The sequence below is a fragment of the Anabrus simplex genome, chromosome 5, assembly GCF_040414725.1.
Source record: "Anabrus simplex isolate iqAnaSimp1 chromosome 5, ASM4041472v1, whole genome shotgun sequence".
NCBI lineage: Eukaryota > Metazoa > Arthropoda > Insecta > Orthoptera > Tettigoniidae > Anabrus > Anabrus simplex.
The window spans coordinates 342,385,199-342,398,150 of record NC_090269.1 but is presented as its reverse complement, the minus strand read 5'-3'; the positions used below and the strand labels follow the sequence as shown (position 1 = coordinate 342,398,150).

General features: G+C 38.0%; 1 protein-coding gene across 2 annotated transcripts in view; it reads left to right on the top strand.

Annotated features, from left to right (window-relative positions):
• The window catches only part of LOC136874088 (uncharacterized), a 149,262-nt gene that overhangs the window by 119,956 nt on the left and 16,354 nt on the right, over positions 1-12,952 (top strand). For both annotated transcript variants that reach the window (XM_068227654.1, XM_068227655.1), the window contains exons 6-8: positions 3,487-3,710; positions 3,811-3,943; positions 4,029-4,150. In XM_068227654.1, coding sequence (XP_068083755.1) covers positions 3,487-3,710; positions 3,811-3,943; positions 4,029-4,150 — 479 coding nt within the window. The remainder of the gene's footprint in view (positions 1-3,486; positions 3,711-3,810; positions 3,944-4,028; positions 4,151-12,952) is intronic.

The following is a 12,952-nucleotide window of genomic DNA, read 5'->3' as shown; positions in this document are numbered from 1 at the left end:
GGGATTTTTTGCTCTCATTGAAACATTATTATCACTTTATTATATTCCCTAACTGTGGTTTGTTTTATTTCTGTTGAAGACTACCTATTCCCTTATATCATTGGCTAGCCCTGAAGATGGTTTTCCGTGGTTTCCTATTTTCACACCAGGCATATGCGGGGGCTGTACCTTAATTAAGGCCATGGCCGCTTCCTTCCTATTCCTAGGCCTTCCCTACCCCATCATCGCCATAAGACATATCTGTGTCGGTGCGACATAAAGCAAATAGCAAAAAAAAAAAAAAAAAAAAAAAAAAAAAAAATCATTGGCATAAATAATTACTCGCAAAGAATTTAACATAATTTAAGTCATTCTGAAGACTCTAAACACATAGTCCTATCTATTAATATAGGCTTTAACCACAAACGTGCTAACCTTGTTGCTATTTATCGTTATAAAGAAACTTATCTTTTTCCGTCACTTTTCGGAATGATATCTATCAATTCGTCATCCTCCTCAGCTCTGGATTCTGGTCATTCTGCTTGGCCGGTCATCATGATGTCATCGGGAACCAGGGGTCATCTCTGCCATGTCGGTCCAACTCGGAATCATCCATATAGTCGACTTCAAATCTTCTTCGCAAGCCATGGTTTCCTTCAAAGACTTGATTGAAAATACAAAATACAATGATGAAATGAGCTGTGACATAACATTTTCAAAGCCTTCTAGCATGATTTAACTACTTGATTCCGATTAATATTGCTTCATATAATCTCAGTTACTATTAGATCTCTAATATATCTGCAAATATTTCAAATTTTGTTCTCGTACAAAATGGCTTTACTAGTTGTTAATCGTTTATACTGCAATATATTGAATATCCTCTCTTATAGTCACGGCCTTGTTGTTGCAGTATTTCGACGCCGTTGCGAATCAATTTATAAGTTGCATATTTTACTACTTCACGCATACTTTTTTAACCTTTTTATATATTCTTCTATTGTATGCTTATTTATACGCTGTACATAGCTTTCCTTTCTTAAATTCTTCTCTCGTTTTTAGTAATTTTATGTGGTTTTTACAGCTTCTTGATCAGAATATGTCTACTCCCTTGAGTTAGTCTTTCATTTGTGATTTTAAACAGTGTTGGTCTTAACAATTCGAATATCGTATTTTGTCTTGGTCACTGCCGCCACGATCTTATTCATTCCAACTTTGTGTTACTCTCAACTTCTTTGACATTTTATATAATTTATTCATTGTGTTTAACTTCATTTATTAGTAATTGCGTTCGTCTTAATTCGATTGAGCTTGATTGCTGGAATAGTGGAATGGCACAATACCCCGTAGATAAATGGGACAAGGGTTGGATGTACATTAGGTAACAGATTTTATTTTATACTAAATACTAGATACTCTTGTTTTAATTCGTGTATATTCTTTAGGTATTAATTTAGATGTTATTTCCTATTTAATTTACAGGTTTTTTCATGGCTGTTTACTGTGATATTTAAAATAATACTGCAAAAATCTCAAATATTGTATGCGGTTAAGTGTAAGCCTCAGAGCTTTATGAATACACTAGGTGATGTATCTGTGCTTCTCTACGGAATTCTACATTGTATAGAGAATTCTAGGTTAGGTAGTGTATACGTTGTGAGCAAGATTGTATTAAATTGCATAGCTCTTAACATTACCCTAGAAACACAACGGGGACGACACCAAACGTTGTTTCTCAAATGAAGACTGGGTTAGGGAATTTTCATTGTAATGATAGACCTGCTTGCCTGCAATCAGGTTGGGGAATTTTCAGTATGACAGACACTCTCCACCTGTCTTTTTACATCCTCTGAAAGGCTCTCTTAGTGGTTTTCCCTAATGAAATCAACATAGGTCATTACAATGACGTCAGTAGGAATGGTGCGATTAAAAGCAATGCTTTCATATCGTCCCCACTCTAGCAAACTAGCGAAAGTGACAAACTAGGGAATCTGTACTTCTGAAGTTTTGGTGTAGATTTTATTGGTTAAATATTGTCTACCGTCTGATGAAGTCTCACATCTGCAACTCGTTCTTTATGCCTAACACACGAAACCGATCATTAAATATAAAAATTGATTTGACATGAGTAATCACAACTTCTTTCAGCTCCTCTAACCTTTTGACAATTTGCAAATTCGCTAGTTTGCCAGAGTAGGGACGATATGGAATACTCGATCAAATGAAAAACCACACATTTTCTCACTTTTAATGAACAGTACTACGCTGCCGATCTAACATTCCAAAGTTCCAGAGCTGGAATGACCAGGCTGCAGACAGCCGTGATCCGTGAACACACTCCGGTTTTTTTTTTTCAGCGGGGAAGGGGTCGAATAGTGGAGAGTTCCAGGTCAACAATAATGCCCTTTTACTAATCTGTTTCCTAGGAGTACCCGATGAGTCGGAAAAATCTCAATTTACTACGCTGGCGGGGGGAACCAGGGGAATGGAATGCTAAAGAAGAAAGTTATCTAACTCCCTAGCTATTTCCCGCCAGTATTCAGTCAGGCTGTTATACCCGGTACGCAGCAATAATCTCATCTATCAGACTTTAGTGGCAGCATAAGAGACAAGGAACATCACAGCAAATAATGGTCAATGTAATGTTATTGTTGATCAATAGTATGCGCCTTCGATATTATGGGCCTTCACATTTATTTTTCTTCTGACTCTGAAATACCACTCTTATCATTGTCGGTACGGTAAAACTGAATAAAACACAAATGATCGGAAATTGTATTCTCTATAACTTTTGTTATGTAGTACTTTTCGATAGAACCAATAACATAGGTTTTAAAAATTAAATTTTAAGTGTCTTCTCCTAAACTACTGTTTATAGCTTAGACCATGACAAATATAATATATTCATCATGCTTAGACTGTAGTTTCTTATTTCCTATCTATATACCGATTTTCATTAAATTCTGTTAACCCATTTTCTCATGGCTCGGCGTTGATATGGACTTAGCAACAAGTATACAAATTCATTAATATCTGTGTTATCATAGCTGGTTCGGTAAAATGTATAAAACATAAGTGATCGTAAATTTAATTCTATATAACTTTAGTTATGTAGTATTTATCGATAGGACCACTAATAACATCAATATTTGAGAATTACATTTTAGGCCTTCCCCTACACTACCATTTCACTAAACGTGAGTAAAATAATTTATAGCCTAGATTGTAGTGGCTCATCTCCTGACTTTACATACCGATTTTCATTAAATTCTCTTCAGCAGTTTTCTGTGATGTGCGTACATACATACAGACAGAAGTTACTGTGGAGATAGCCGATACAGAAATATCATTATTTTCAAATTCTGAACAAAGTACAGACAAAACTCTTATTTTATATACATAGATTAATAAATAGAGAGTTTCTAGAAGGTCTCCAGATTTCTTTACTCTGTTCCATGTTTTATCTGTTAGTTTTATTTACTGTGTATTATTTTTTGTTCCATACAGAAAACTCTCAACCTGAATGGCTCACTAGTTTTGGAACATCCCATTACAGTAGAGCCATTGTCACAGTGTGACAGAACAGAGGAAGTGAAGAAGAGAAAAGCTGATGAACTGGAAACAGAATGTTCTCCCATCAAGAAATCAAAAGTGGAGGAGAGTGCTTTGGATAACGATGAGGCTAATGGGAAACATAAGTTTGCAATCTTTATTGGATCCATTCCACTTTCGTAAGTAATTAGTTGTTTAGTTGTTGTTATGGGTAATACTTGACTTTATATGCCTTGCAATAACTTGGATGATTTTATTGGGTTATGAATTTCTTTTCAGAGCAACAAAGGAGGCCTTGAAAGCTCATTTTGAGGAAGCTGGCAAAGTATTAGAATGTCGGATACGTACGCTAGGCAGTAATAGCTCTACCAAAACAGCCTATGTACGAATGTCAGATGAAATGGGCTATGAGGTAAAATTCTTTATTTTCATGTTAGTATATACAGTGCAATTGAAAATGGTTACATTATTTGTTAACACAAATGTGATATTTTCAGAAAGCATTGGCTCTTAAAACATCGAAATTTGAAGGAAGGCAGCTAATCATAGAAGCTTTTAAGAAACAATCAGAGAAGAAAAAGAAACGCTTTGTAGTGTTTGTTGGAAATATTCCATTCACGTAAGTATGCCAGTTGTAGCTGCGATATATTCTAAACCTTACAACGTCTTTGTTATTGATTTTAGTGCCATAGTTTGTTATTGAAGAACTGACTAAAATATGTATATTTTTTAATAACTGTTAGGTTCTGCAATTCGTTGAAGCTAATTTATGAATAAGTAACATTTAGAAAATACCCGAAAAAGAAAACATTTAATTAGTGGTTCAGTTCTGTCAGTGATAGTGCTGCGAAGTTATTGCTTTGGAGCACAGGAGCACTGTGTGCGAACCGAGTGACAAGGGAGAACAGTGCAGCAGACGACAAGGAACAGTAAAAAGAGACTGCAGTGTGAGTGTGAACTGCATATCTCATAGGGACTTGTAAGACTGTGTTGCATGTGCTTAAATTGTGAACAGTTGCATCTGCTAAAAATTGTACTGTGAGCTGCATCATGAACTGCCCTAAGGCTTGAGTGACAATTGTAGGGGTGTGTGTAGTGTAGCTCTGTGAGACTGTCAGCTGAGGAAGACTAAGTGTGAATCAGTGTGACTGAACACTGACAACAGAGAGAGAGAGAGAGAGAGAGAGAGAGAGAGAGAGAGAGAGAGAGAGAGAGAGAGAGAGCGAATAATTACAGTTATTGTGTGCTGTGTGTAAGTAGTTACTGGTGATCATTAATAAAGCTACTACTCCGCTATCACATTACAATATATAATATTGATTAATATTATTGAAAAATGTAAAACCATTAAAAGCTGCTGTTAAGAAATTCTATAGGAAGTGTACAGGGAATCTGTACTTGAGTTATAATTCATGATTAGTTAGTGTACCTTAACATGAAAATGAGCAAGCTAGGCGAGACAGAGAATATCTGCAGAAATATATCTACAGCTCCAGTTGGTGGAATATTTCATAAATTTAACTCTTTCTTGCGGGTTGCATAGTAAAGCGTACTGGAGTCGCACATTGTTTCCCGTGGGTTGCGTAGTAAAGCGTACTCGGCTTTCAAACCGACTTCCTTTGCCATCTGTGTCTGCTAAACATATAACTTTTTGGAACCAGTGAATTCCCTACGGTTCCTAGATACAACTGGCATGCACGGAATCCTAAAATAAAGTGTTCTTTTATACGTTTTCTTAGATAGAACAGACAGCTGACTGAATGTAAACACATTGCAGCAACATGGCTGCTCATAACCAGTTGAGTGCGGAAGATATTTGATACAAATTAGAGCAATATATTGACAAATGCAATGGTTGTAAGTTTGGAATTGTAGGTATGATAATAAAAATGGTATGGGAAGCAGTTCAAACAGGGTATGAATCTGAGGGAAATCGAAATACGGAACAGGACAGGATATATTCATTCAGGTACTGTCTCCTTTTAAAATATCAAGCCTACTTGTACAAAACATAATTATCAGTTTCAATTCTCCAGTTAATTCTGTTTCAGACTATGGGCCTCTATGTAATTACATAATATTCCAACTAATGTCAATTTATCTTCCAGTCCCATTCAGTGAAAAATTGTTTATAATTTGTATGTCCGAGAGAAAGTATGATTTGCTATTCATCCAACTGATCCCGAAAATGAAATAAATTGGGAGATTCAGGGTGAATTCCTGCATTCTCTGCATTACCAAGAAAATAAGAGCCCCATCAGGTCCAGCAATTCAGACTGACTTCAAGAACAAGCAATTTAACATTATGCACAATATTGGATGCTTCTTGATGTATCATTCTGAACAGGGGAGGGGGGGGGGTTCCCGCGTGTAATTAGATAATCTCATTGCATCATTTTAGAATAACTATAGTGTATTTTCCATTGTTACAAAATTTGAAAGCGATATCTTAAGTGCTTTTTACAGAATAAATAATTTATGAAGGTACTCCACAACTATACATGACAAGCAAATTATTACTCTAGGTTTTGCCAGACAGTGAGTCAGATAGTCCATGGGGAAAGGTTAAACTATTTCCAACAAAAGAATGAAGTAGACATAAACAAACATTTTGTATCACTCCGCATACCCACGTGTCTCACTGCCTGCTCTTTATGTCATTATGAACTTAAATGAAAATGTAGACATATGACTATATTTGAGAAACGGTAACAAAAATAAATCATCATTGCTATAAAATGTATTTGTCATGAAAATTTAAAAGTATGCCTACTTACGTGACATTTCATTATTTCATTAATCCGAACTTGCAAGAGGCTCATTTCCTTGTAGATCAGACGATTCGCTGTCGCTTGCATCACTAGAATCTTCTCCTAAATCGATAACCATTTTTTCATTTAAGGTATCTATAGCACTTACCAGGTCCCACTTCTTTTTCTCTTCGCGCACCATACATGCTGAAGATAGGAATGCCATTCATCAGCTGTCACCTCACGAAATACTGTATCAAGATATTTACTCAGGTCACAAAGTTTGAAAGTGGTTTTAAGGCTGACAACATACCGTATTTACTCGTGTAATTCTCCCCCCCCCCCCCCGGTTTCTTTTTTTTTTTTTTTTTCAACCTAAAAAACGGGGAGGAAAAATTATGTGAATCTAAATTTAAAATGGAAATGAAAAAAATGAACGGTAATTACTTTAAGTTATGAAATTTATTTAGGCCTAAAATAGTACAAAATATACAAAGATATGTATAACACATTAATTTTAATAAAAAATCGAAGGCAGTAATACGTTCCTTAACAATAATTATACAAAAAACGTACTCCTTTAATGTCACGTGAGAATTCGCTGAAGATAGGAGCCATATACCTGAAATAAATTAGAATACTGTATTAGGGTAAAATCTGTAAAAATGCTAAAATGTATTTCACTTCAAAGAAATAGGCTTACCTTGTCATTTATCGTCGCTTTCTTCCTAAGTCGTCTGCGATGAATCACTCCCAGGTGCAGTCATTTTCAGTTCCATTAGTTCATTGGAAATGCCAGTTTTCTTGAAACTTTTCACAATAATGTCTTGTGAAATCAGTCCCATTGCACGAACAATTCACTCACATATAAATTCTCGTGAAGGCCTCTTGATCTTCCTAGTAGGCGTCAGAGTATGAGAACCTCCCAACATCCATTCAGAATATACCTGCCGCACATTGTCTTTGAATGGCTTGTTGACGCTTACAACAAGAGGCTCCAAGGCTGACGTCAAGCCACCAGGAATTATTGCCTCAGTCTTCTGGTTGACCATTTATTGGTGAACATCATCAACAAGATGGCCAAGGAAACTGTCCAAAACCAGAAGAGACCTGTAGTTTAAGCAATCTGCCACCATCCATCCTTCCTCCTGGACACGAATGTGCACACCGGAAGGAAATGTCCCTTTAGGAATTGTTTTTCGCTTGAAAATTAAATAGGGAGGAAGTTTTTGCCCGTCTGCAGTAACAGCCAGCATAACTGTGCAGCAAAGCTTTTCTGCCCCAGTAGTCTTCATGACTATGCTGGATGCTCCCTTTTTGGTAATTTTCGTGTTTCTTGGCATATCAAAGAAAATCCGAGTTTCATTTGCATTTCCGATTTGCGATAGCAGGGAATTGTACTTGCGCCGCCGCTTCCTAATTACAAATCTATGGAACTGCACAAATTTTTTCACTGTGGTTCTTTGGAAGTCGCTGACATAGAGATGTCCTTCTTCAATGAGAAAGATTGTTTCTTTTCATGAACTGACAAAGCTTGCTTTAAAATCAGGAATTTTTAAGGTTTTTGCTACATCTACAGCTTTTAACTGGAGCATCTTGTGGGAAACTGGAAAGCAATCATTTTTCAATTGATTTACTCAAGAAACAACTTCCTTTTAAATTTCTTGATGTTTCTTAGTTTTTGGTCCCCGAAATTATAAAGTTGTTCTCTTGGCACACTAATTCTTCTTTCTGCTTCTGCCAGTAACACACATGTGATAGTGCTATGGAGAATTCACAAGATGCAGCACAATTGCTGTTATTTTCACGAAATTCTATTACAGACAATTTAAATTGTGTAGCAATTGAGGCTTTCACGGCCGGCGTTTCAAATCATGTCAGCGTTTTCCAGGCTTGTAGGCCGTGGTCCAGGAGCGAGTGAATGTCCCAACATTTCACCGAAGACTGCGTTCGGCATTGTCAAGGGTTCCGGCTGACTTCGATAGCAGCTAAGCTCTCAGTGGAATGAAGTGCTGGTGTAATTCCACCTACTTATATATTGCAGGATACGGTGCGCTGCTCGCCTATTGGCCGCTATGGTGGAAGGCGGTTGCTGATTGGCTGTTCTTCGGCCAATGGTTGAAGCGTTAGGGAGCCCGATGTACACTGACCTGCCTTGGCGGAGACAGGCAGCTGATCACCCGTTGCTTTCTTCTGGTCTGCCGCGGCTATCGTGTCCTTCAGGGTTAGAGCTTTCAAGACTGGAAACCAGACTTTGTTTACCCGTTCAGATTCCTCCTTACGGTTGAAGCTGTTGGTGTTCTTTAGGATTTCAATGGCTTCCCTCTGTAGCCGGGCGTGATAAGACAGAGTAGTTGACAGTACTTCGGTGTTGCTGTGCGTATGTCATGGCCTGCTAGCAGCGAGTATTCAGCGACTGATGATCTAGATGTCTGTCCCAGTCGGCTATGTCTGTTATGCTCCTTCAGTCGTGTGGCAATGCTGCGTTTCCATATAGAAATTTGCTATCACCGGACTCAGAGGACTGCCCATGGTGACGCTGTCCACTTGTTCATAGAAATTGCCATTCCACAGACTATAGCTTGTCGTGAGGCAGTGGTTGAACAAGTTGGTAATGTCCTCGGGAAAAATCCGAGCGATGTGGTCCATGGCCTCATTCACAGGTACCTTAGTGAAGAGTGAGACCACGTCAAAGCTGACAAGCAGGTCTTCGGCTTCTAGCTGAATGTTATTCAGTTTTTCTATGAAGTGGCCTGAGTCTCTGACGTACGACTGTGTGCTACCGATGTAAGGTTGTAGTAAGGTGGCCAGACGTTTAGCAATATCGTAGTTCGGTGATCCAATAGCACTTACAATGGGCTGTAGAGGTACGTTGTCCTTATGTATCTTGGGTAAGCCATATAGCCTCGGAGGTAGAGCTTCACTTCTGGAGGTTTCCCTCTTCACACTGTCTGGCAATGAAGAGGCCTTAATAAGGCTGTTGGTGTTACGAAGAATCCGATTGGTTGGATCTTTCGGTAGTCTGCGGTAGGTTTCTGGGTCCAAAATCTCCGACATCTTCGCAGTGTAATCATTAGTAGCCATGATGTCAGTGGCGTTCCCTTTATCTGCGGGAAGAATGAGTACACTCTCGTCCATGTTCAGAGTTTAAATTTAAATTGTGCTGCATAACTAATGTTTTTCTTTCCCATCACGTCACTAACAAACACTTCGCACAACAATTCACACGTAAAAACACTGTTGAAAGCGATTACTGTATTCTTTGAGTCACAGCTGATAACAAGGACAAGTTATGGCTAGCAGTCACAGGAGTGTTCTGGCCCTGGGTGCTGGAATGTTCAGTAATCAGTCACTTTCTCCTCTCGTAGTATAGGAAACATGAACTGGAATTTCTAAACTAGTTCCTGATTTCTGTACATCGGCATGAAACTCGAAGATGAGATAAGTCCACGGTTCGCAACTGGTAGAAACCGTAGATAAAAAAGGGGGGGAAGTATGCAAAAAAAATAATTCAAATTTTCGTTCTAAAAATCAGGGAGGGAAAATTACTCACTCTGAGTACAGTGTGCCCCTCTTGTACAGCTAAGTCATCTATTACATATTTCTCGAACCGAGACCTGTGACTTTTCAGCAATTCCAGCAATTCGATTTTAACAAGTCCTTCGTCACATGTTACGTTTTTACTTCTCAGCCAAGAAATTACTTCAGCTTTCTTCCAGATTTGTTCGGGGTGTGTTCTAACTTCTCACTGTGATAAGGAGTGTTGTCTAACATGATAACAGTACCAGGCATCAGCTTTGGTAATATTTTTCAAACCACAATTTAAATAAGTCACCAGTTATTTCATTGTGATAGTCTCCATTTTTCTTAGACTTAAGCACAAGATCACCACCCTCCACTAAACCATCATCACTTCCAATGTGTAACAATATCAGTCGCTTACCCCTCCCTATTGGATTATTTAGCCGTGTGCTTAAACGCGAAAGAAATGCCTGTTTCTTCGACTTCACGGTAGTGTCTTGCCATGCCTTTGATGTTGGGTTCCCTTCGTTAATCCATGCCTCATGATATAGATGATATAGATATAGATGTTGGTATTATAAATTTACTCATTCGGAACAGATATTTCAAATTCCCTATGGGAATCAACATCTATATCATCATGGCCAAGCAGGCATCAATTTTTGATAGTGAGACAAAGTCTCTCATAGTGCATTGGCACTGCCAGTGGCTACAATTAGCCTACGCAGTGGCCTCCATGGTATGCACTAGCCAGCGTCTTGGTAGGTGTGCTAGGTACCAGCTGATGAGCCCAGCCTAGCACACGGGGGCAAAATGCTGGCCACCAGGAATGAGTTAGCTGGAAAATTTATAATGTCCAATAATGGACCATTGATATTGGTATTACTCCACGTCTCGTCGAAATTCTCTTACGTTGCGGGGATAACACGTATGCCACAATATAATATCATCTCTGTCCACTGTGACACTTCTTCGATTTCTACTGATGAATCGTAATCTATAATCTTCATTTCCGTATTGACGGATTACACAATTAGAAATAGGAAAGGATTTCCACCTATCAATACTTGTTTATTGCACTTATTATGCTACAGGACCGGTTTTGACCCTTTACATAAGGTCATCTTCAGCTGAACCATGCATACATATCTATGTGATGAAGTATTGATAGGTGGAAATCCTTTCCTATTTCTAATTGTTCTACTGATGAACTCGAAGCTTATTTCTTTCAATAGTGTGTGAAGGGAGCAGTTTTTAAAATCTGGGAGTTCAGGATCAGAATTTACAGCCATTAACACTTTGTTAATTGTAGGGGATCCATTGCTTTTCTCTGTATAGCAGAATGTACAAATTCATCGCACTCCATGTCCAAAACACTTCTAACACATGGCCTCTTTTTACCCGGTGTGGTAACATGACCGGTACTAGAAGTCTTTCCGCCCACTGTAAACACTCGAAGTTGGCACACCGGTGAACTCTGATGTTAATTTCACGATATCGTTTGAACTCAAGTTAACTAATGAAAAAGGTTCCACCTGATCAATACTTTCCTTCTTTTTTTTATTTTTTAAAATTTAGACTTCGGCTAAATTTTTGTCATTAAAACTTACAGTACATGTTTTGATTGCTTAGCAATCATCATAAGCTGTTTCACATAATGCTTAGGTAAAAAAATAGCATAAAGCAATTCCATAATTAAGATTAAAAATTATGTTAGTAAGGAACAATTAGATGGTGGAGGAGGGAGGGAATACATGAAAGGGGGGGGGGGGTGGCAGTTGTTAGTTAAAGATTAAAAAACTATTTTTTGAATTAGAAAGTCTTTGGTTTCATTCTATGTCACTGCACTGGTTATTTATTAAATTCGACGGTTTTTAGCATGATGCTCTTGCAAACTTGTCTTGGTTGTATAATGTTCTTTCTTTTGCTAGACCTTTCTTGTTTGTATCTCGTTACTGTCCGGTAATGTTTATTGTTGGTCAAATTATTCAGGTTTCGTTAAGTTAGATAATTTGGAGTACGACCACTATCCAATTGTTCGGTTATACAAATTCTATTCGGAAATCGTAAAGTTGGGATGTTTGGTGTACGACCTGTAACCCTGTCCAATTTGTTCTTGTTCCGATGTTTACGAGTTTGTTTCTATCTCTGCCGTCCTCGTCCTTGTGTAGTAGCAGTGTTAGTTTATGGCAATGGAGGGGAGAGGCTTTATCAATGACACTCAGAGAATTTAGTGGATTCTCACATTCTGAAGAATCTGATGACTATAATAATAAAAATTAGTTTTGTGAAAGACAACTTTAAGAATATGATTCGATTGGAATAAGTAACATCCTGTATCTTAGTTATGAAGGGATTTACAGTGAGTTAATGCAACGAATCCTTGATCACCTCTGAAACTTGAGTTTATTTGAAGATGGTGGAATTGAACACAAGGACGATGCAATGATGACATCAAACAAGGTAGTAACAGTTGTGATAATTACAAACTTGCTGACACAGAGAATAAAGCATGAAAAATGTACGTGGATATTAGTCCTTAATACACACCACGTCAGCAAAGACATTCATTTGCGCTAATGGTATGAGTTGTTGAAATAATGGGCTGGGATAAAATGCAGATGCTAATGTTCACAGGAAATCAATGACAGGGTCTGGCTAACCTTTCCATTCAGAGTGAAATAGGAATTTCATCATGGTGTAAATTACGAGAAATACTGAAAGAAAAGTTTGATATAAAGACAACCAATGCGGAGCTACACAAATTGCTCAGTACTGTAAGTGTAAGGAAACAATGATTTCTTTATTAAGAAGGAAGCCATGCTTTCCAATGTTGACTTAGTTAATGTAACGCACAAGATTTTCAGTCTGTCAAGCACACAAGTTTCAAAATATAATCGGCGGTGGATACTCATAAACCAGTGTTCATATTTCTTCTGCGATTCTTCCAATACTTGAATTTAGGGGTGATGATGCCTTTGATGGCTAAGGAGTCCAATCCTGCCTTGAAAAATACGACCACATTGGTTGCATCTTACAGAGGGTTGAAGTCATGGTTGAGCCTGACGTTTACGCATGTGACATTTTTCTACTTCCTGTCTAATGATGTTCAAGCTTAAATTGTGCAACAGCAGCTGCAGTGGTTGTGC